At 40.9% G+C, this 25,599-nt stretch overlaps 1 protein-coding gene across 1 annotated transcript; it reads left to right on the top strand.

Annotated features, from left to right (window-relative positions):
- Positions 1–3,999: 3,999 nt before the first annotated feature.
- Positions 4,000–25,375, top strand: LOC142872329 (zinc finger protein 679-like). Its single transcript, XM_076005405.1, has 3 exons — positions 4,000–4,166; positions 18,192–18,318; positions 18,816–25,375. Exons 1-3 carry the CDS (start codon positions 4,164–4,166, stop codon positions 18,923–18,925), a joined length of 240 nt encoding a protein of 79 aa, XP_075861520.1. The 5' UTR covers positions 4,000–4,163; the 3' UTR covers positions 18,926–25,375.
- Positions 25,376–25,599: the final 224 nt, after the last annotated feature.

Here is a 25,599-nt window from a genome sequence, read left to right as displayed (position 1 = left end):
TGAAGGCTGGCCAAAGGAAAGACTGTCAATATCTACACAGACAGCTGGTACGCATTCGCAACAGCACATGAACACAGGGCTCTGTACCAGGTATGGGGACTCCTAACCTCAGGGGTCAAAAATATAAAAAACAAAGCAAAAATCCTGGCTCTGTTAGAAGCCATTGGGCTTCCCAAAGCAGTAGCAATTGTCCATTGCTGGGGCCACCAAAAAGATAAATCAGACATAACTAAGGGCAATACATTTGCTGACCAGAGTGCCAAGAAAGCAGCCCAAAGACCAGTAGGGCCTATCGATGTTTTGCCTTTCTTGCCTGCAAGACTCCTGCCCCCAAAACCAACTTACTCCCATGAGAAGCAAAGGGTAGGGGCCGAGATGAATTGTGTCCAAGGAGAAAATGGATGGCTAAAGACTCCAGCTGGCAGAATATTACCCCCCAAGGCAGTAGAGCAGGAGCTTTTGAAACACCTTCATCAGGGATCTCACCTAGGAGTTACAAAACTTCAGCAGCTTGTGTCCAGGCATTTTATCCTCACAAATCTGGCTGGGATAACAAAGGACATTGCTAGTCATTGTGTAACCTGTGTAAAAGTAAATAAAACTAAGACCCTCCGATTCATTGGACAACGCCAAAGGGGACAAAGCCCTGGAGAACAATGGGAGTTCGACTTCACTAAAATAAAACCAGGAAAGTATGGGTACAGGTACCTCCTTGTATTAGTGGATATTTTTTCAGGCTGGACTGAAGCTTTCCCTACTAAAAAGAAAACAGCACAGTTAGTGGCTAAATTCCTACTCACTGAGATAATCCCCCAATTCGGCCTCCCTCTACCACTGGAGTCTGACCATGGCCTGGAGTTTACTGCCCAGATCTCCAAAACAGTAGCCAAGGCATTAAAAGTTACTTAAAAGTTGCTTTGTCCATATAGGCCTCAGAGTTCCTAGCAGGTTAAAAGAATAAATAGGACCATAAAAAAAAAGAAAAGTTTGAACAAATTGCATTTAGAGACTGGCAAAAATTGGGTTAGCCTACTCCTCTTTGCCTTACTGCGGACCCCCTGTACTCCCTACAGGGTGGGAATCACCCCCTTTAAAATCATTTACGGATTTCCCCCACCAATATTGCCAAAATTAAGGCAAGAGGCACTGGCCTCCATAAGTAACCATAACCTTCTTAGCTCTTTACAGGCCTTCCAGCATCTCCGATCGGACATCCAAAAAGCTGTCGGGGCACAGTAGGACACAAGGCCTCTCCCTCCTGGTCTGGATCTGCTTCACCATTTGGAGCCCAGTTATTGGGTGTGGATTAAGAGACACAACCTATTTAGCTGTTGTTTCCTGTTAAAGAAAAAAAAAAAGAAAAAAAAAAAAAAAAAGAGAGACACAACCTAGACTCCCTCAAAGCTTGGTTGGACGGACCATACCCTGTGATCCTCACTACTCCCAGAGCTGTCAAGGTTGTGGGGAAAAAAGACCTGGTTCCACTATACGCAAGTGAAAAGGGCCCAAGATAGCCAGATACCAAAAACATGGAAAATAGAACACACAGGCGACCCCCTAAAGGTATGTGTGTCCCGACACTCTCCACAGTCCTCCTCTTGCTCCTAGCAGCAACTCCCCTGGGTTGGACCAGTCAGACTTGGGGCACATCCCACTACATGCCCCCATATACCTGGATTTTGTTGCGCATGGAGGATGGACAGGAGATTGCCTGGACAAACGCTACCAATCAGCAACCCTTATTTATAGTTGATCTGTGTGACTTCAAGGGCCCAAATCTCCCTAACCAAGTACGGTGGTAGAAATCTTTCACGGGAGGCAATGGGGTGAGGCCACTGGTGCAGGCACCACAGTGCAAAGATCACGATCTAAACAATATACAGGTCTACTCATGCCCGGCCGATGCTATAGGCTGTGGAGGAGCCACATATTACTACTGTAAGCACTGGGGTTGTGAAACTATAGCCCCCTGGAAAAACACTGATGCCAAAAAACATATTAAAATTCAGCATGACTTCAGTTTTTGTTCCAACAACCCTAGTATCTGCCCTCACAGGCCCCGTAATTCTTCTCCTTCTAGGGCTTACTTGTGGCCCCCTCATAATTAACCCTATCATGGCATTTGTGCAAAACCAGGTGCAAGCGGTCAAGCTGTTGGTCTTAAGCACCCAATACCAAACAGTACCTGACACAGATCACCTCGTAGAATCAAGAATTTGATTAGCTAGTAAGACCAGTGGAGAATAAAGTAGATAGACAAAAGATGGTGCCTGAAAATTTAAAATGGAGTCAGTCTTGCTCTCACTATTAGTTTAAATTCCTGGAGGAAGTTCCCAGAGGAGGAAAGGAGTCAAGGAGGCCTGTTCCCCAAAAGAATAGATGGGTCCTGTTCCAGGAAAAGTTCTTTGTCCCAGGAAAAGTTCCTTGTCCCTCAATGTACCTTTCCATTGTTCTCTTGATTAACGACTATCCACAAAGTTCTGCTTCTGTGATTGCTCCCTTGCATAGCTGCCAGCCACTAAGGTATAAGAAAACCACGAAGGCTTTGTTCATGGCTGCTTCTCCCTCCTTGCATGGAGTGGTGACAGCCCCTGTGCAGGTATCAATAAACTAATTTGGCTGATTGGATTCTGGTGTCCAAGTCACCTTGATCCACTGGTTTACAACAAAACAAAATCAATAATATAAAGACGTCCTTTATCCTTAAGCTAACTTCAACATTTATTGGCTCTCATAATAGATTCTGTCACATTTTTAAAGCCAGCAATGATTTTGCAGATTGCACATGGAAAAACAAACATATAAGGATAGCCAAAATTCCTGAGGAAAACACACAATGAGGATTTTTGCTCCCATAAGATATTAAAACACATTAAAATGTTCTATAGTTAAAGCAGTGTGGTGTTGAGGATAGTAGACAAACAGATTAGGACAGCAGAAAATTCCCAAACCTACCAAAGTGTATAAGAAAAGTTAAGAAATAAAAAAATGCAAACTTTACTGAATCTGAAATTTTAAAATGTTTGTCATCATACAGATTCCAATTTCAAATACAAAATACATTATTCATAATTGGATATAACCTTTTTTTTGGGGGGGGGGACAGAGTCTTTCTCTGTCACCTGGGTCTAGACTGCTCTGGCACCAGCCTGGCTCACAGCAACCTCCAACTCCTGGGGTCAAACGATCCTCCTGCCTCAGCCTCCTGATTAGCTGGGACTACATGTATGTGTCACCATGCCTGACTAAATTTTTTTTATTTTTAGTTGTTTGGCTAATTTATTTATTTATTTATTTATTTTTTTTTTTGAGACAGAGTCTCGCTTTCTTGCCTAGGCTAGAGTGAGTGCCGTGGCATCAGCCTAGCTCACAGCAACCTCAAACTCCTGGGCTTTAAGCAATCCTACTGCCTCAGCCTCCCGAGCTGCTGGGACTACAGGCACGAGCCACCATGCCCGGCTAATTTTTTATATATATATATATTAGATGGCCAATTAATTTCTTTCTATTTTTATAGTAGAGACGGGGTCTCGCTCAGGCTGGTTTTGAATTCCTGACCTTGAGCAATCCGCCCGCCTCGGCCTCCCAGAGTGCTAGGATTACAAGCGTGAGCCACCGCGCCCGGCCTGGCTAATTTATTTTTATTTTTTTAGTAGAGACAAGGGTCTCCCGCTTGCTCAGTGTGGTCTTGAACTCCTGAGATGAAGCAATCCTCCAGCCTGGCCTCCCAGAGTGCTATGGTTACGGGCGGGAGCCACCATGCCCAGCTTGGATATATCCTACATACAAGGTTAAATGCAAATGTCCTGCAGGTAGCAACAGGTCCCAGCGCAGACAGAAAGCCCTGGTTGCCGCCATTAGTAGGTGGATCCCATTATATGCCAATCAGGGCTCTAAGGGGTGTGGCCTAGAGCCTGAGCCAATCAGAAATCCTGGAATGGGAACTCTCCAATCAGGCACGCAGTGGAAGGGCGGGACTTCCGGGAGGGGGGGCAGGTGAGGGGCCTTTGTCTCCTGCCTGCACTCCATGCTCCTTTTTGTCTTCAGTGCTCCTTCTTCTTTGCTTTGGGGAACTCAGGTAACCCTCAGCCTTTGTCACCCTCTGAACTGCGGGTTCTGAAACATCTGCAAGAAGGATTCCAGGGCACCACGGAAGTTGGAAAATGGTGAGTGTGTGGGGCCGGCTGTGCCAGGGGATTTGAAACCCAGTGGAACTGCTGTGGCAGGACCCCGGCTTCCCGCCAGACCCGGAGTCTGCGGACAAGAGACTCGTCATGCCGGCTCGGCCCTCAGTCCCCTGCGGCTTAGAGCGGGGTTGGGCCGCAGCTGGAACCAGGAGCGCCCTGTCTCATCCTCCTAGGCATCTGTGGCCCAGTGGGAGTCATCTGGGTAGATCTGTGATGCAGCCCTGTGTCTCCCCTACATTGTGGGGTGACTACAGGGTCATCAGGGAGGAATTTAAGCTGGGGTGCAGGGTTCATGCATGGGAGGATCTGTAGCCCCTGGGGTCCCCACCACTCCACTCTCATGTTAAAAGTGAAACTAAGGCACCGCTTAAAAAGGTGACAGAATTTATTAAAGCAAACTGCGATTTATGGTTCTGAGAGCAGTCATCTATGGTTCCTTTTTGAGGTCCATCAGGAGGGCTTAAATCAAAGACTTTCAAAAAGTCCAGGAGACAGCAAACCAAATTCAATAATTTAGTGGTTATAGTTGTGTAGTCTTTATGTCATCATAAAAAGGAGTCATATAAAAGTAGATTTCAGAAAAACTCTATTTATATATTGTATTTTTAAAACTTATTATGTATCTATTTTCTTCCCCAGAGTGAGTGTAGTAATCTCCCAGGTCTGTTGCTTTTTTGCTAATGATTTTTCTTTTTTTTTTTTTTTTATTTCGGCATATTAGGGGGTACAGATTTTAAAGTTTCAATAAATGCCCTTCCCCCCCTCCCCCCACAAGTCTGAGTCTCCAGCATGACCATCCCTCAGATGGTGCGCCTATCACTCGTTATGTATGTATATACCTGCCCCCCCTCCCCCCCCTCCCCAATACTCTATTACTGTAGTACCTATGTGTCCACTTAGGTGCTACTCAGTTAATACCAGTTTGCTGGAGAATATATCTGGTGCTTGTTTTTCCATTCTTGGGATACTTCACTTAGTAATATGGGTTCCAGCTCTAACCAGGAAAATATAAGATGTGCTATGTCACCATTGTTTCTTAGAGCTGAATAGTACTCCATGGTATACATATACCACATTTTATTAATCCATTCTTGAATTGATGGGCACTTGGGCTGTTTCCACAGCCTTGCGATTATGAATTGTGCTGCTATGAACATTCGAGTGCAGGTGTCTTTTTTGTAGAGTGTCATTGGATCATTTGGGTAGATGCCCAGCAATGGGATTGCTGGATCAAATGGTAGATTCACTTGTATCGCTTTAAGGTGTCTCTATATTGCTTTCCACAGAGGTTGAACTAGTTTGCAGTCCCACCAGCAGTGTAGGAGTGTTCCTCTCTCTCCACATCCACGCCAGCATTTGTTATTTGGAGACTTTTTGATAAAGGCCATTCTCACTGGAGTTAAGTGATATCTCATTGTAGTTTTGATTTGCATTTCCCTGATGATTAGGGATGTTGAGCATTTTTTCATATGTTTGTTGGCCATTCTTCTGTCTTCTTTAGAAAAGTTTCTGTTCATGTCCTTTGCCCACTTTTTAATAGGGTTATTTGATTTTTTCTTGCTGATTTTCGTGAGTTCTAAGTATATTCTAGTTATCAGCCCTTTATCGGATACGTAGGATGCAAAAATTTTCTCCCATTCTGTAGGTTGTCTGTTTACTTTCATGACTGTTTCTTTGGCTGTGCAGAAGCTTTGCAGTTTCATCATGTCCCATGTATTTATTTTTGTTGCTGCTTTGATTGCCTTTGGGGATTTCTTCATAAACTCTTTGCCCAGGCCGATGTCTAGGAGAGTGTTTCCAACATTTTCCTCTAGAATTCTAATGGTTTCACACCTGAGATTTAAGTCTGTTAGCCAGCGTGAGTTGATTTTTGTGAGAGGTGAAAGGTGTGGGTCCTGTTTTAACCTTCTACAAGTGGCTATCCAGTTTTCCCAGCACCTTTTATTGAAAAGGGATTCTTTTCCCCAGCGTATGTTTTTGTCTACTTTGTCAAAGATTAGATGGCTATATGAGGATGGTTTTATATCAGGATTCTCACATCTGTTCCACTGGTCAATAATCCTATTTTTGTGCCAATACCAGATTATTTTAATTACTACAGCTTTGTAGTATAGTTTGATATCTGGCATATTAATGCCTCCCAATTTGTTTTTGTTGCCTAGAATTGCTCTTGATATTCGGGGTCTTCTTTGGTTCCATACGAAGCGTAAAATTATTTTTTCTATATCTGTGAAGAATGCTGATGGGATTTTAATAGGTATTGCATTGAAACTGTAGATCAGTTTGGGTAGTATAGACATGTTAATGATGTTGAGTCTGCCGATCCACGCGCATGGAATGGATTTCCATCTGTTTACATCCTCTGCTATTTCCTTCCTCAGTGTTTCATAGTTCTCCCTATAGAGGTCTTTTACCTCCTTGGTTAAGTATACTCCTAGGTACTTTAATTTCTTTGTTGCTATTATGAAGGGTATTGAGTCTTTAATTTGGTTCTCGATTTGATTGTTGTTGGCATATACGAATGCCTCTGATTTCTGTGTATTGATTTTGTATCCTGAGACTTTGCTAAATTCATTGATCAGTTCCAGAAGTTTCCTGGTTGAATCTTTGGGGTTTTCTAGATATAATATCATATCATCAGCAAACAGTGAAAGTTTGATCTCTTCTGCCCCTATTTGGATACCTTTAATTCCACTTTCCTGTCTGATTGCTGTAGCCAGGACTTCCAGTACTATGTTGAATAGAAGTGGAGATAGTGGGCAGCCTTGTCTGGTTCCGGTTCTAAGTGGGAATGCTTTCAGTTTTTCCCCATTCAGTATGATTTTAGCTATGGGTCTGTCATAAATGGCTTGTATGTATCATTTTTAGATATGTCCCTTCTATTCCTATTTTCTTCAGTGTTCGTATCATGAAAGGGTGTTGAATTTTGTCAAAAGCTTTTTGTGCATCTATTGAGAGAATCATGTGGTCTTTGTTTTTGCTTCTGTTTATGTGGTGAATTGCATTTATAGATTTGCGTATGTTGAACCATCCCTGCATTCCTGGGATGAAGCCCACTTGGTCATGATGGATTATTTTTTTGATAAGCGTTTGGATTCGGTTAGCTAAGATTTTGTTGAAAATTTTTGCTCTATATTCATTAGGGATATTGGTCTGTAGTTTTCTTTTTTTGTTGGATTCTTTCCTGGTTTTGGTATCAGAGTAATATTCGTTTCATAAAAGGTGTCAGGGAGGTTTCCATTCTTCTCGATGTTGTGGAATAGTTTCTGCAAGATAGGTATTAGTTCTTCTTTGTAAGTGTGGTAAAATTCGGGTGTGAAGCCATCTGGACCGGGACTTTTCTTTTTAGGAAGATTTTTAATTGCTGTTTCTATTTCAGCTGTTGAGATTGGTCTGTTCAGGGAATCTATTTCTTCCTGGTTGAGCCTAGGGAGGCTGTGTGTTTCTAGAAATTGGTCCATTTCCTCCACATTTTCCAGTTTGTGTGAATAAATATCTTTGTAGTACTTGTAAATTATATCTTGTATCTCTTTGGGATCGGTTGTGATATCTCCTTTTTTATTCCTGATGGAGCTTATTAGAGATTTCTCTTTTCTGCTTTTCGTTAGCTTAGCCAGTGGCGTGTCAATTTTGTTTATTTTTTCAAAGAACCAACTTTTTGTTTTGTTAATCTCCTGAATAGCTTTCCTGTTTTCAATTTCATTTAGTTCTGATTTGATCTTGTTGATTTCACTCCTTCTGCTGGGTTTGGGGCTGGTCTGTTCTTCTTTTTCCAGCTCTTTGAGTCGTTTCATTAGATTGTCTATTTGTGATCTTTTTGACTTTTGGTTATAGGCATTTATGGAGATAAACTTTCCTCTCAGAACTGCTTTAGCTGTGTTCCAGAGGAGTTGATAACTTTTCTCTCCAATGTCATTTTCTTCATGGAATTTTTTTATTTCCGTCTTGATTTCTTCATTTATGAAGTAATCATTTAGTAGAAGGTTGTTTAATTTCCATGTTTTTGTGTAGAAATGTGAGTTTCTGTTAGGGTTGATTTCTACCCTTATTCCATTGTGATCTGAGAATGTACATGGTATGATTTCTATTTTTTTAAATTTCTTGAGGTTTACTTTGTGTCCTAGGATATGGTCAATCTTAGAGAATGTCCCATGAGCTGATGAGAAGAACGTGTATTCAGTGGATTTGGGGTAGAATGTCCTGTAGATGTCAGTCAGACCCAGTTGTTCTAGAGTTTTGTTTAAGTCCATTATTTCTTTATTAATTTTCTGTTTGGAGGATCTGTCTTGAGCCGTCAGTGGGGTGTTGAAATCTCCAGTGATTATGGAGTTGGTATTAATCCATTTGCTTAGATCCAGTAAGGTTTGCTTTATGAAACTGGGTGCACCTAAGTTGGGTGTATAAATATTTAAAATTGTTATCTCTTCTTGTTGAACTGTGCCCTTCACCATTATGTAATGACCCTCTTTTTCTTTCACTACTTTTGTTGGTTTAAAAACTAAATCGTCTGAGGCCGGGCGCGGTGGCTCACGCCTGTAATCCTAGCTCTCTGGGAGGCCAAGGCGGGCGGATTGCTCGAGGTCAGGAGTTTGAAACCAGCCTTAGCAAGAGCGAAACCCCGTCTCTACTATAAATAGAAATTAATTGGCCAACTAATATATATACAAAAAATTAGCCGGGCATGGTGGCGAATGCCTGTAGTCCCAGCTACTTGGGAGGCTGAGGCAGAAGGATTGCTTGAGCCAGGAGTTTGAGGTTGCTGTGAGCTAGGCTGACGCCACGGCACTCGCTCTAGCCTGGGCGACAAAGTGAGACTCTGTCTCAAAAAAAAAAAATAAATAAATAAATAATAATAAAAAAAAAACTAAATCGTCTGAAATTAGGACAGCCACACCAGCCTTCTTTTGGCTTCCACTTGCCTGGAATACTGATCTCCACCCTTTTAATTTTAGTCTATATGCATCCTTGCAGGTTAGATGTGTTTTCTGAAGACAGCATATACTTGGCCTGTATTTTCTTATCCATTCAGCCAGCCTATGTCTCTTGAGTGGAGAGTTTAAGCCATTTACATTTATTGAGAGAACTGATAGGTAAGGTAGGTTACTGTTCATTCTCTTGGGTTGGATGTTGTTGCTTTGATTTCTCTCTTGAGCCATAGAGATATCTGGCCTTTAGTCATTGGGTGTTGGTTTTTTATTTTTATTTTGTTTATATTCGTGAGTTTCTATTATGGTGTTCCACGTGTTACACTGTTTTGAGAACTTCTTGTAGGGCTGGTCTTGTCTTGGTGAATTCTCTGAGGCTTTGCTTGTCTGGGAATGTCTTTATTTCTCCTTCATATATGAAGCTTAGCTTTGCAGGGAATAAGATTCTACGCTGGGCATTGTTTTGTTTCAGAAGAGTGAGAATGGGGCCCCAGTCTCTCCTTGCTTGTAAAGTCTCATTAGAGAAGTCTGATGTTATTCGAATTGGCTTTCCCTTGTATGTTACTTGCTTCTTTTGTCTTACAGCTCTTAGAAGGGCCTCTTTAGTTGATACTTTGGTCAGTCTGATGACTGCATGACGTGACGTCTTCCTGTTTGCATTGAATCTCCCAGGGGTCCTCTGGGCTTCTTGAACTTGTATATCGAGATTTTGAGCAAGGCCTGGGAAATTTTCCTCTATTATATCTTCAAAAAGCTTGTCCAGCCCCTGTTTGTTGTCTTCCTCCCCTTCGGCTAACCCTATGACCCTCACGTTAGGTTTTTTCACATAATCCCACAGCTCTTGTAGGCTTTGGTCTTTTCTCCTGTTTCTCTGCTGTATTTCTGTGACTGATTTATTTAATTAGAAGGTGTTATCTTCAAGCTCTGAGATTCTTTCTTCTGCTTGATCCACCCTGTTCTTGAGACTTTCCACAGTATTTTGTAGTTCCCTGAGTTGATTCTTCATCTCCAGGACTTCGGTTAAAGTTTTCTTCACTGTGTCAATCTCTTTGTTGAACCTTTGTTCCATTTCCTGGAGGCTTTTTGTGGTTTCTTGGTGTTGGTTATTGAGTTGTTGTTGCAGGTCAGTGAGTGTTCTTATGATCCACATTCGAAATTCCTCTTCTGTCATTTTAGTTGCCAGGTTTTGGTTGTTGTCTGTTTCTAAGGGGCTGGTGCTCCTCTTTGGGGGTGTGTTTTCCGTTTGTTTCTTCATATTTCCGGAGTTCCTTCGCTGATTTCTTCCCATTTTGCTCAGTTGTTGTTTCTTTCCTTTAGGTTTTCGTTTGGGTATTCACACGTCTGATTTATTTTCTGAGCCAGTAGGTGGAGTTGCTCTCTGTCAGCAGCCTTCGCTGGGGTGATGTCTGCAGGTCTCTCAACCCACTGGGGATCCAGCAGTCCGAGATGTAGAGGAGGGGAAACAGCTAATTACCCTACCCTTCCTGCTGGTCTCCTTAATTACACAGGTGGGAATAGATGGCAGGAATCGGAGCAGTTCCTCTCTCAGCTCCACCCCCTAGGCGGGGCTAGAGACTTTGGAACCGAAGGCCCAGCTCCAAGTCACCAGAGTGTGTGGGTTGTAACGTCTCTCTGTCTTGTATTCGCTGAAGCCTGCTTCCTACAAGGCTCGGCTCTGCCCAGGCAAACTCCAGGGCCTGGACACCGAGCACAGAAGACCTGTGCAGACAGAGATTGGCCAGAAGCCGGCAGGCCGGTAGCCAAACCCAGGGAACCCCGTCTTCTGTCTCTTTAATTGCACAGGTGGAGATAAGCGGTAGGAATGGGAACAGTTCCTATCTCAGCTTTGCCCCCAAGGCGGGGACAGAAACTTTGGAGCCAAGGCTCAGCCACAAGAAACAGGACGGTGGTAGATGTAAAGACGCTCTGCCTTATAGCAGCTAAGGGTAACTTCCTTCGTGGGTGTCTCCTGCCAGGCAGGTTCTGCACTCTGGACACAGAGCGCGAGAGACCTGTGCAGTGAGAGATTGTCCTGAAGCCAGACCCACCAGGCCCCTTGTTCTGTCTCTTTAATTCCACAGGTGGAGATAAGCGGCAGGAACGGGAGCAGTTTCTATCTCGGCTGCACCCCCAAGGCGGGGATACAAACTTTGGAGCCAAAGGCCTAGCCCCAAATCCCCGGATGTGGGGGTCCGTAAAATATCTCTGCCTTATAACCACTGACGGCTGCCTCCAGCAAGGCCCAGCGCTCCACACTCTGGACACAGCGCGCGGGAGACCTGTGCAGGGTGAGACTGATGAAAAGCTGGCAGGCAGTCAATGGGACCCACCTGTCCCTGCCTTTTGTCTCTTGAATTACCCAGGTGGAGATAAGCGGCAGGAACGAAAAGAGTTTCTATCTCAGCTCCGCCCCCAAGGCTGGGACAGAGACTTTGGAGCCCAGGGCGGGGCTCCGGGTCACTGGAGAGTGTGGAAGGCACCCTTTCTCTGCCTTAAATTCACCAAGGGCAATCAATCTCCCCTGTAGCTCTGCCCCATCCAGGCAGGGTCCACTCTCTGAGCACAGAGTCAGTGCCGCTTGTGCAGCAAGTGACGGTCCAATATCAAATTGCTGGAGCAGCGGTGCGTACCAGCGCTTTCTCTGCGCCTCCTCTCCAAACCCCGAGCGCAAGTCAGCGCCGGAATGCCGAGTCAGCGCCGGAATGCCGAGTCAGCGCCGGAATGCCGAGTCAGCGCTGGAATGCCGAGTCAGCGCCGGAAAGCAGGGGCGGAGCGGTGGTGCCGGAGGGGCAGAAGGAGGGGGGTCCTAATGGATCAAGGAGTCTAACTTTGCGCACTCTGACCTCTCAGTGCTATCCCAAACCTCCTCCAAATCCAAAGTCAAAAAGCCTCCTGCTGTGTAAACTCCCCTTACTCTTGACCTGGGAGTGTTCGGCAGGGCTCTGGTTCCTGATGCGCGGAGAGCGGTTGCTGCGCGCGGATCCTCCCCCGCCTTAAACCGCGGCCGGCCGTCGTGTGCTCTGGCTAACTCAGCGCATTCCCTACTCTAGTCTCTTCTCCACACAGCTTAATCCCGCGCTGCCACTTCTCACCAACTTCAGGCACCTCCCAGCCTACGTGGGAGTGGGAGTGGAGCTCGGTGTAGGAAGGGGTGTTTCTCAGCGCCGGTTAGAGGCTGGCGCCACTGCCCGCCGGCAGCTCCCTCCCTGATGTGTGCCTCCGAATCCCCGAGTTTTGCGGAAGAATGATCGGTTCACCTTTGCTTTAGGCTGTAAATGGTCTTATCCCTCCATTTCCTGTTGAATGTCTGCAGGCTGGCAAAGCTGGTCTCGTGGAAGTGTAGATCGCTGGAGTGTGGCTATCCGCTTTCTTCACTATTTGCTCTGGGAGCAGAGAGCCAGGAGGGCACCCCTACTCGGCCATTTTTCTACTCCTTTCTTTTTTTTTTTTTGAGATAGAGTCTCACTTTGTTGCCTAGGCTAGAGTGAGTGCCATGGCCTCAGCCTAGCTCACAGCACCTCCAACTCCTGGGCTCAAGCAATCCTCCTGCCTCAGCCTTCCTAGCAGCCGGGACTAAAGGCATGCGTCACTATGTCCGGCTAAATTTTTCTATATATATTAGTTGGCCACTTAATTTCTTTCTATTTATAGTAGAGACTGATCTCACTCTTGCTCAGGCTGGTTTCAAACTCTTGACCTCAAGCAATCCACCCGCCTCAGAGTTCTAGGATTACAGGTGTGAGCCACCACACCCGGCCTGTGAGTGATTTTTAATAGAATTTCAGGGCTTTCTTTTGGCAAGTATAGCCAGGAATTGAAATAGAAACAAATATTTGTTCCATTTTGGTTGCAGATAAATGAATATGTTTCCACAAGGAAGTGTGGGCAAAAAAGTAGTGAGTGACAAAGACTCACCCACACCTATTTCTCCTCCTTTTCTTTCTTTCTTTTTTTTTTTTTTTTAGAGTTGAGGATGTGTGAAAGTGGATAACTCTCTGTTTTGTGTCCTGTTATCTGGATATTGCAGTTTAACGATAAAGCCTATGAGATGAAATTTGGCAACTCTTAGAAGAGTTCACATGTCATTGTTTACTAAATGATTTGTTATTATGAAAATAATAATTAAATGACCCACTTATTGTCTAAAAGAGATAAATACTTTTGGTTTTCCTGTAGAAGTATAAATGTAAGTGCCTTACAATTTCTATATTATGATAGATATATTTTGTTTTTTTATGCATGATTCCTGGATCTCAGCTCCTGAAGGCTTTGTTATTTGCTAAATGTCTATACCAATAACAATGTTTTTTTTGTTAAAATATTTACCCTTTCTTTCTTGGTTCCTGAAGTATTTCCTGAATGGTAAAGGTGAAAGGCAGTCAATTAGCCTATCAAACACATCTGAGCTTATGTTAATAAGGCAGTTTTTACAAAACTCCCTGAAACCACTGGGTGGGAGGCTGGTTGCCAGGGAAACCTGCCATTTGCTTGAAGGGATGGAATTTTCAGTCCCATTCCCAGCCTTTGGGTAGCAGGGAGGGGCTGAAGGTCAATTGGATTGTAAATAACTTATATAGATAAACTAATTATGCTTATAAATGAAGCTACTATAAAAACCCCAAAGGACAGGGTTTGGAGAACTTCTAGATAGCTGAACAAGTGGTGGTTCCTGGAAGTGGGGAGCCTATCAAGGGCTTGAATATGCACGCCTTCTTCCCCATACCTTGCCTTATGTATCTCCTGACCTGGATTTTTGTTTATATATTTCAAGATATCCTTTGTGATAAATCAGTGAATATAATAAGTATTTTCTTGAGCTTTGTGAGCTGGTCTGGGAAATGAATCAAATATACAGAGGAGGTCATGGAACTCCAACTTGAGGCTGGTCTATCAGAAGTTTTGGAGTCCTGGACCTGCAAGGGGTGTCTGAAAGAGGGGATAGTTTTGGGGGTTGAATCCTAAACCTGTGTGATTTGAGACTATCTTCAGTCAGATAGTATCAGATTGAGCTGTATTTGAGGAAATTTAGCTGCAAAATTGATTGCTTGTTTGTTATTATGGGGAAATTTGTACACATTTGGTCCTATAAATCTTCTGTGTTGGTTGTTGTCCTGTGAGAGCAGAGGAAAAACACTGTGGTCTGAGTATTTTCCCTTCAGAATTGTTCTCCCTTCTATAAACCTATACACTGAGTTTAAGAAATTTTTCTAGATTCTTCAAACACTGGGTATTCTTTTATTTACAATGAAATGAGTAACCCTGAATGAGAAGCAGAGGCATGGAACCAGGGCCTCCAAGCTTACCCCAATCTTCAGACTGTAAAAGGAGGTCATTGAATGCCCAGTGAGTTTTTCCTAAGGGGCCTAACTCTTAGGTGTTCTAGCCTACTCATGTCTGCCAGGAAGGAGCTTTTTATAGTGAAAGAAGATACAGAGCCCTGGAAAGCTGGGAACAAGGACCCATTGGAAGGTTTGGTCTGTTTAGGGATGGAAAACTGTGTGATACCCCTTCTGGGAGTGCATCTGTTATTGTCCTGGGACTGCTTTTAGACATTGGCAAATACAACCATTTCAGATTTAGGTCAGAAGTGTCTTTATTGTGAAGGAGTATTGCGACTGTGGGAAGCACCAAATATAAGATCTGCAAGCATCTCAAAGGTTAGGCAAAAAGGGGCTTCCTTTTATAGGAAAGAGAAAATGAGATTAGAAACAGCATTTCAGGGAGATGTCAGGATGTCAGCTGGCACAAGTAGATGGTAAATCAGAGAATGAATTACTCTGAAGTCAGACTATTTTTAGGAGAGGCAGAGAGTGGGGTTATATACTGGTTAATGCTGAGGGAGGATGACAGTTCAGGGGCCTGGCAAAAGGAGAGTAACTTAGCTCACATATGGTTAGCAAGTATTTAGTTTACACTAGTGAATACAGAATTGTTCTTCTAATTGTTTGTGAAGCAAAAATGGGATTTTTTTAGGGTCTGTGTCTGGCTTTGTGATAGGTAAAATAGGGAGCATCATCTAAGTCATAACATAAAGGGTGTTTCTTTGCGGTGAGCTCCTCTTAATGAACAAAAAGGATGGGAGATTTCTTTAATTGATCACAGCTATTTACCAGCATTAGTTTCTAGTGCCATCTTGCCCCACCACTTTGCCTTGCTCTGCACATTTCTTCCATTTGGCCATTCCTGTGTGTACCAATTCTAATAAACTGTAAAATGTAATTAAAATGTTTTGCTGTGTTCTATGAGTAGTTATATTGAATTAGTGGAGCTGAGAAGGGAGTTATGGGAATGCTCAATTTATAGGCAGTTTAGAAGTGTAAATACTAAAGAGACATTGATCTTAAATTTAGCAGCACAAGGATTGGTCAGCAATACCTGACCTGATTCCCTTCACAAGATTAGAGATATTTTTAAGGTTTGTTTGTTTTTTATTTCAACACATTATGGGGGTACAAATTTTAAGGTTTCAAATAATGCCCTTTCCCCCCTCTCCCCACAAGTCTGAGTTTCCAGCATGACCATCCCCCAGATGGTGCACATCTCACTCATTATGTATGTATATGCCCACCTCCCTCCCCCCTCCCACCTGCCCAATACCGCATTACTGTAGTTCCTATGTGTCCAATTAGGTGCTGCTCAGTTAATACCAGTGTGCTGGTGAGTATATGTGATGCTTGTTTTTCCATTCTTGGGATACTTCACTTAGTAGTATGGGTTCCAGCTCTAAGCAGGAAAATACAAGATGTTCTATATCACCATTGTTTCCTATAGCTGAATAGTACTCCATGGTATACATATACCACATTTTATTAATCCACTCTTGGATTGATGGGCACTTGGGCTGTTTCCACAGCCTTGCAATTATGAATTGTGCTGCTATAAACATTCGAGTGCAGGTGTCTTTTTGGGAAAGTTTCATTGGATCTTTGGGGTAGATGTCCAGTAATGGGATTGCTGGATCAAATGGTAGATCCACTTGTATCGCTTTAAGGTATCTCCATATTGCTTTCCACAGAGGTTGAATTAGTTTGCAGTCCCACTAGCAGTGTAGGAGTGTTCCTATCTCTCCACATCCACACTAGCATTTATTGTTTGGGGACTTTTTAATAAAGGCCATTTTCACTGGAGTTAAGTGATATCTCATTGTGGTTTTGATTTGCATTTCCCTAATGATTAGAGATGTTGAGCATTTTTTTTCATATGTTTGTTGGGCATTCTTCTGTCTTCTTTAGAAAAGTTTCTTGTGTTTTGTAAGGGCAGGTCAGTATGGTCCATATTCTCACGGCTGCAGCAAAAGTTGCTGGTGACTTTGGCAGGACAGAAAAGCTGAGGGCAGGAAAGGAAAAAACCTCAAATTTTGATCTATATGTAGGAGATCATTGCTTCTAACTGTCTCCTGTGATAAAGGACAGGGAAGTGTGAATTTTTCTGCACCATGGTCCTTTTGCTGTGGGTGAGGTGGTAGCAGGGGAAAAGGTTGTGCGAACACCTTTAGATGCATATTCTCAAGATACATGTGTGATCTTTCCAGATAATCTTAACTAAGAAGGTATTTCTCGAAAAGAGAAAGAAATGGCTGGTTCTCCTGGGAATGTGTCCCAGGTCAGGGGCTATGTTCACTTTTCCTCTTGTTATGTCTTGTGTACAGACTTTGCATTGTTGTTCCTACCTAATGCCTTCATTTCAAATACTTTTTTCCCTCTTTTTCTTAATGATAGTCAAGGAGCTCTAAAAAATTATTCTCCCCCTATATGCCAGAGCCTTCTCTCCATCCATGCTTATGCACCATGAACAATTGTCACCATAAATTTAAAACTTGCAATATTGAAAATATTCCCTTTGTTGCTGTTGAACATCTTGGAGGCAGAATCTTGGATGCCCAAGATTACTATTGGAGATGAGTTCAATCCCCAGGATATCAGTGAAGAAGGGGTACAAGTATAGTTTATGTTCTATCTAGATGCTCCATCAGTTCTGTGCAGAAAGAGATTAGTGGAATACACATTAATTGTTCAGATAACTTAGAAAGTTCTGCGAAAAAGAATAATTAGAAGACACTAGCTCTCTGGGATACTAAAGAAAGACTATTTAAATACATTATTTGAGATGACAGAACATGAGAGATAACTGTAGCTTGAACTTTGCATAAAACTGATGTTCATGATTAGATTCAGATGATAATTTACTATTTTCTTTTGGCCAAAAATATCAAAATATCACAGCAGTGGTGGTACGTCTGTGTGCATTGATACCTGATAGTAATTTGTTGTATTATAGTTGGTATTAATTTTATTCACTTGGTTAATGTGTTCTCTATCATTTTTCTAGTATAGAGTTAATTATTTTCCTGTCAATTATGAAGTACCTTGTGAAGATTTACTTAGTGATGAGCATAAACCATCACAGTTTATGTGGAAGCTCTTCTTTTATATTAGATTCCATTTGCATATTACTTGCTCTGGAAAATAAAGTCTCTCATCTTTGTTTCCTGGAACAGTGAACTCAGATGAAGCCAGGTTCTGCTGCTTACTGAATGTTTGAAAAATATTCCCTTTCCACCAGAAGCAATGATGTCACTGCTGAGTTTGTTAGAAATTCAGAAACTCAGGCTTCACTCCAGATTTTTGAAATCAAAAATTTGTATTTTAGGATTATTTCTAGTTTGTTGTTGTACGTATTAAAGTCTTTGCAAAATTTAAGAAGCATTAATATCTTCTAAGTCAACATGATTTTTCTATCTGAAAAATATACACAACTTATCCTGTATGATGTAAATATAGTACTCACAAATATAAATGTCTATGTTGGTGACTGGAATTTTATTCCTTATCCATAAAATTATAATATCTACATGAGATTTGTGGACCTTATGTCATCCTCTCTCTCCAGAGTTAGATAATATATTAGAGAATATTTTTGTGTTAAAATTTGTCTGCTTGAATAATTCCAGTTATTCATATGATTCATAACCAGTTCTCTTCACTCCATTATTTCACCAGCTGTGAGATTAAGAATTCTCTACATGACCACTTGGTAAATATGTGTTTGTTTTGTTTTGTTTTGTTTTGTTTTGTTTCAGGGACTGTTGACATTAAGGGATGTGGCCATAGAATTCTCTCTGGAGGAGTGGGCATGTCTTGACAATGCTCAGCAGAAGTTGTATAGAGATGTGATGCTTGAGAACTACAGACATTTGGTGTTCATGGGTAAAGATCATTTCAATACACAATTTTTATTTCATACTACAGATTTTATATTCTAACTTTGTAGAATTTTTCTGGGATTTTTTTCTTTGCATGACGGAAGTTAAGATGTTTGTTTTCAAGGAAAAATTTGTTGGTATAGGAAAGAAAATCTTCAATCTATTTTATCTTGACATGAATCTTTCCCTTTCTTGAACTGATCTGTACCCTTCACTCTTCATCAGTGGTAATTCCAAAACATTAGTGGCATAAGATGCTATTGCTCACATCTTAAATTCCAATTTCCATAACCAATATTTGATTCCACAGTATTGGGTAATGGAGCTAAGGACCCCCAAATTTTAAATACTTTCTAAATATTCTAAAGTGTCTGTTAGAACTTAGTATTTTGGGATTTTTTTGAGAATCTTTCTATATTGTTCCCCTTTCTCTACTGAGCACAGTACTCAATTGGTAATGGAAGAATCCCAAAAATATGTTACATTTTTCAAATAAAACAGGTCTTGTTGCCTCTAAGCCAGACCTGATCACCTGTCTGGAGCAAGGAAAAGAGCCTTGGAATGTGAAGACGAAGAAGACAGTAGCCAAAAACTCAGGTAGGTGGGAGTGAATAAAGCAGATGACACATATTAGAAGTTCAAAGGTCAAGGAAGAAGCCAGACCTTAAAAAGTGCTTTGGAAAACTCTGCTTCAATGGAAATTGGATCTGGGAAGCCTGGGTTTCTTTCTCTTAATCTTTGATAGAGGCTTCCCTGTCCCTTATGCTTAAATTATCTAAGGACTTTATTTTTCTTTATTGTTCTTTTAAGGTTAGAGTGAGAACAAAAGCCCTACTCTTGGTTTATAATGGACTGCAGGTACTGACTGCGTTCCATTACATTACAAGACATGGAAATATGTGTGTATATTTGAGAAAATCTATGGTAAAGAATTATGTTTGAGACCGAATCTCACTCTCTCAACCTGGATAGAGTGCAACGGCATTGTGGTAGCTCACTGAATCCTCAAACTCTTGGGCTCAAGTGATCCTCCTGCTCAGTATCCTGAGTAGCTGACACTATAGGCATGTGCCAAAGTCTCTGGCTGATTTTTCTATTTTTAGTAAAGATGATGTCTTGCTATTGCTCTGACTGGTCTTGAACTCCTGAGCTCAAGCGATCCTCCCCCTTTGCCCTCCCAGAGCACTAGGATTACAAGCACGAGCCACCACACCAGTCTGCAAACCGTCTTTTAATTGCTCTGCATTTATTGCATCATGTCTGGAATGTGTGAGTGTGGTGGTGATATTGGTATTTAGTTCAGAAATCCCAGGATCACCACAAGCAGATGTTATATGTTTTCTGCTTTAGTTTTTGTTATCCTGTGAAATGATTAAATGTGTTTCTATAGATATTCATGCTCATTATCAGAACACTAAGTATCTCCTTAAATATTAGAAAAGATAATGTTATTTTACATCAAAATTCTGGGTTTTTTTGTGACTCTGATTAATAATTTAATTCTATGTGTCCAAATTTCTAAATTTTAATATAGTTTAATGTATGTACACTTTACATTTTTTTTTTAGTCAGAGTCTCCCTTCGTTGCCTGTGCTAGGGTGCTGTGGCATCAGCCTACATCACAGCAACCTCAAAATCCTGGGTTAGAGCAATCCTACTGCCTCAGCCTTTGGAGTAGCTGGGACTACAGGCATGTGCCAAAATGCTCGGCTAATTTTTTCTATATATTTTTGTTTGCCAATTCATTTCTTTCTATTTTTAGTAGAGATGGGGTCTTGCTCTTGCTCAGTCTGGGTTCAAATGCCTGACCAGGAGCGATTCGCCCACCTCGGCCTCCCAGAGTGCTAGAATTATAGGCGTGAGCCACTAAGCCCTGCAATACCCTACAATTGTGAAATATGTTTGGGGTGCATAGAACACTGCTGAGCATACATTAAACTCCCAGTCTTTAACTGTTACCAACTCTAATTCTATAATTTTCTCTTGTTTAGTATGAAGCCTACTGGTACTGTGTCATTCAAATGTTTATCTATGTGTGTATATATATGTGTTTGTGTGTGTCATATGAATTTTCTTCACAAAAATAGTATAACTATATAATTATTATGTACAATGTAATGATTTGATATATGTTTTGATATGATTAACACAACCAAGTTAATGAAAATATATATTACCTCACAGTTACTTATTTTTTTTTTATAGTGAGAATACTTAAGGTCTACAGTCAGTAAATTTTAAGATGCACAACATTATTATTAGCTATAGACACCATGATATACATTATGTCTACAAAACTTTTTGGTCTTGTAACTTAATGTTTGTACTCTTGAACCACATCTTTGCTTTTTTTCTCACCTCAGGCCCTGGAAATTAGCCTTGTAATCTCTGCTTCTATGAGTTTAAACTTTTTAGATTCCCCATGTATGTAAGATTGTACAGTATTTATCTTTGTTTGCTTGAATGATTTCAGTTAGCATAATGTCCTCCACATCCATCCATGTTGTAGAAATGATTGATTACAATTTTTATAGCTGAGTGATATTCTATTTTGCATATGTACCCTATTTTCTTTATTCATTCAGCTTTTACAAATGTTTAGGTTGTTTTCATGTCTTGGCAATTTTGAATAATGTTGCAATAAACATGAGGATGCAGATATTTGTTCAAGATACTGATTTTATTTCCTTTGGTTATATACATAGAAGTGAGGCGGTTGCATTGTATGGTAGTCCTTTTCTATTTTATTGTTTAAAGAATTTCTGTATTGGTTTTCATAATTGACCAATTTAAACTTACCAACTGGGTACAGGATTTCTTTTTCTTTTTCTTCATGTTCTTATTAAATCTTATCTCTTCCTTTTGATGTGAGCCATTCTATCAGGTATACAGTGATAATTCATCACGATTTTGATTTTCAATTCTCTGATGATTTGTGATATTGAGATATTATAAGTGATATTGACATACTTCTTGGTCATTTATTTGTATGACTTCATCTAGAAGATATGCATTTAGTCTTTGCCTATTTTCAAACTATTTATTATTATTTTTACCTTTGATTTGAATAACTTTCTTACATAATTGGGATATTAACCTCTTATCAGGTATATTATTTGTAAATCAGAAAATACTCTTTTTTATTGTTTTCTTTTCCATACAGAAGCTTTTTAATTTGTTGCAGCCCAACTTGTTTTGTATTTCTTTTGGTTTTCATACCTTTGGTGTCATATCTAAAAAATGTATTACTAATATCAATACCAAGAAGGTTTTTTTAATATGTTTTAAAATTTTAAAGGATTTATGTCTTACATGAGACTTTTTGTTTTATTCTGAGTTAATTTTTGATAGTGCTATAAGCAAAATTGTCTAATCTTATTTTTTGCTTACGGATATCCTGTTTTCCTAGCACCAATTGAAGAGACCGTTCTTTTTGCATTTTGTATTCTTGTTGTCCCTATCTAATGGCACACTGTTTGGGGTTTTACTGATGACAAGTTCATATCATCAGCAAAGAGAGATAGTTTCATTTCTTCTGCCCCTATTTGCATGCACATGATTTGATTCTCTTGTCTGATTGCTCTGGCTAGGACTTCCAGCACTATGTTGAATAGAAGCAGTGATAGAGGGCAACTTTGTTTGGTTTCAGTTCTAAGTGGGAATGCTTTCAATTTTTCCCCATTCAGTATGAAGGTGGCTGTGGGTTTGTCATATGTGGCTTACCTTTTGTAGGTAAGTCCTGTCTCTGCCTATTTTATTAAGCATTCTTATCACAAATGGATGTTGAATTTATTCAAATGTGTTTTCTGTGTCTATTAAGAGGATCATATGGTCTTAGTTTTTGCTTCTATTTATGTGGTAAGTTGAATTTATAGATTTGCAGATGTAGAACCATCCCTGCTTCTCTGGGATGAAACTCACTTGATCGTCATAGATTATTTTTTTTATAATAAGCTGAATTCTGTTTGCTAGGATTTTGTTGAGAATTCTTACATCTATATTCATAAGGGATATTGGCCTGTAGTTTTTTTTGTTGTTGTTGTTGCATCCTTTCCTGGTTTTCATATCAGGGTGATGTTAGCTTCAAAAAAACATGTCAGAGAGGTTAACTTCCTTCTCCATGTTGTTAAATATTTTCTGCAGGATAGGTGCCACTTCTTTTTGTAGGTCTGGTAAAATTAGAGTGTGAAACAATCTGGTTCGGGACTTTTCTTTTCAGGAAGGTTTTTTAGTGCTGTTTCAGTTTTGGACCTTGATATTTGTCTGTTCAGGAATTCTATTTCTTCCTGACTGAGAGTAGTGAGGCTGTGTATTTCTAAGAATTTGTCCATTTCCTACACATTTTCCAGTTTATGTGCATAGCAGTTTTTATAAAATTCGTGGATGATATTTTGTATTTCCATTGCATCATTGTAATTTCTCCTTTTTCCTTCCTATTGGAGCTTTAGAGTTCTTTCTGATATGCTTCTCATTAATCTATCCAAAGGCGAGTCACTTTTATTTATTTTTTCAAAGAACTAACTTTTTTAAAATTAATCTTTTATACAGGTCTTTTGTTATCAATTTAATTTAGTTTTGCTCTGATCTTTGTGATGTCATTTCTTTTGGTGGGTTTGGGGTCGGTTTGCTCATCCTTTCCAGTTCTTGAGACAATTCATTAGATGGTTTATTTGTGATCTTTCTGTCTTCATTTCTTCTGGTGGGTTTGGGGTTGGTTTGCTCATTCTTGCAGTTCTTTGAGATGATTTGTTAGGTTGTTTATTTGTGATCTTTCTGTCTTTTGCTTGTAGGCATTTATGGATATAAATTTTCCTCTCATGACTGCTTTATTTCAATTGCTTTAGTGATTTTTTTTCAAAGTCCTGGATTTTGGGGGTTTTTTGTGTGTGGTTTCTTTGTGTTGGTTATCCATTTTTTTTTTTTTTGCACATCATTCAGTTTTCTAACAATCCATGTTCAAAATTCTTCTGTCATTTTAGCATTTGGAATTTAGTTTCTGTCTATTGCTAGAGAGCTGGTGTTCCCCCTTGGAGGTGTGCTTTCTGTTTGATTCTTCATACTTCCAGAATTCTTTCACTGATTCCATCCCATGTGGATCAGCTATTGTTTCTTACCTTTAGATTTTCATTTGAATATGACACACCATGTTTATTCTCTGATCCAGTAGGTGGTGTTTGTGAATGAGGTTCAATTACACCCTTTATGATGAGTCAGTAGATGCAGTAAAAGGGTATGTGCGGAATTACCTCCCTGTCAGTTTGTAGCACTTTCTAGGAGGAGCAGGCTGCAGTGTTGTTTGTGGGTTCCGTAACTAGCTTTTATTCCTCTGCAGAGGTCCTCTAATGCCTCAGGTGGTAAGTGGGACCCTGGGACTTCCAGGTGTGTCCTTATTCTTCACCTCAGTGGTAGTAGGTGAGAGAATGAGACTGGACACAGCTGGGTTGGGTGAGCCTGCTCTTAAACTCCACAGATGCTGTTAGCAGGGGTCAAAGATCTATTCTCTACTTCTGAGCAAAGCTTCCAGGGAGGGGCTGAAATTGTCTCATTCAGCTGAAAAGTCCATGTGTGGGAGTGGATCTGTCTGAGACTGCAGTTTGGAGCATGCCTCACTCGTTTTCATCCCCCCATTCCACAGTTTTTCCCGGACTTCTGCCAGCAGTCAAGACCACAAGTCAATTCGTATCCCCTGGCCATGATGTGCACTGGGAGGTTCCCTGCCCAGGATTGCAGCCTGGGCCAGGTGGACAGCCTTCTGGTGGGAAGACTGTTGTCCCTGAAGCATGCTGATCTGCCCCTGAAGACACACACACACACGTCAGTAGGCTCATTCACAAATATCCATTCTGTGCCCCAGTGTATGTGATCAGGACCTCGCTGTAAGGGATCTCATCTGCAGGCCTGTCTCCTGGGTCCAGGAGATCAAGGTGTCCAAAGTGGATCAACGTTCTCTGCCCCAGGATATGCCCCATTGTTCTGGAGTCCAGGCAGGTGGCACCCTGGAGAGCTGGAGGGTAGGAGGTCACAGTCTGAATACCCCTCAGTCTGCTAGAGGGTCCCAAAAGGAAAGGTCACATTACCTGCAGATGCCTCTGAGTGGTAGCTAAATTGTCTCTCTCACAGCCACAGGTAGGATAGGGTAAGGGTAGAAGGAAGCAGTATGGTGCCTACATATTGGCTAGAGTCTATGGGCTGGGAGGTACCCAAAGGGAGCTGGGATTCTGGTGTCTGCAAGGGGCTCACCACTCACTGGTGGTGGCCATCTCTGGGCTGATGTTGGCAGGTCTCTCTAACTGCTCCAGTGTCCACCAGCAGTCTGAGATGCAAGGGAAGGGAAATTTAACTGCTCCTATTACCCTTCTTTTTACTGGTCTCTATACCTCTTGAGGGAGTCTTTCTTCTAATTCTCCTCTACAACTTCTTCCTATAGAGTCTTCTGTAGTTTCAGGCACTCTTCCTTTTGATCCTTGACCAATCTATGTTTTCCTGCCCCTTGGCTTTTTTTCACTTTTTTCTAAAATTTGTCTTTCTTGCTTAGAGACTCTGGCTGGTGGGTTTTCTCATCAACTTTCTTGCCCTTCTGTCATCTTAAATTTGATTAGGATTTTTACGTGTTCTAACAGAAGACACCATATGTAATTGAAAATATTATATACTTTGCTGCTTTGACTTGAGAATTCTGTATTTGTTAGTTCTAATTGCTATATAATATTTATGTTTTCAACTTTCTTAATGATCTTTTCTCTAATTCTCCTAATCATTATTGATGGTGTGGTCTTAAAATAAACAGCAACCATGTTGCTGTGTTATTTTTTGCTTCACTTCTGCCAATATATTTTTTCATGTGTTTGAAATCCCTGATGTTATATATACATGTAATTTATATATTATATAACATATAATCCATAACATATAACATATATATATATATATTTTTACTTTTTTTTTATTTCGGCATATTATGGGGGTACAGATTTTAAGGTTTCAATAAATGCCCATTTCCCCCCAGATGGTGCACATCTCACTCATTATATATGTATATACCCGCCCCCCTCTCCCCTCCCACCCGCCCAATTCCCTATTACTGTAGTACCTATGTGACCACTTAGGTGCTGGTCCTATAATACCAATTTGCTGGTGAGTATATGTGGTGCTTGTTTTTCCATTCTTGGGAAACTTCACTTAATAGTATCGATTCCATCTCTAACCAGGAAAATATAAGATGTGCTATATCACCATTGTTTCTTAGAGCTGAATAATACTCCATGGTATACATATACTACATTTT

The sequence above is a fragment of the Microcebus murinus genome, chromosome 8 (assembly GCF_040939455.1).
Source record: "Microcebus murinus isolate Inina chromosome 8, M.murinus_Inina_mat1.0, whole genome shotgun sequence".
NCBI lineage: Eukaryota > Metazoa > Chordata > Mammalia > Primates > Cheirogaleidae > Microcebus > Microcebus murinus.
Note: the sequence above shows the minus strand (reverse complement) of the source record. Positions and strands in the feature narration are given on the sequence as shown.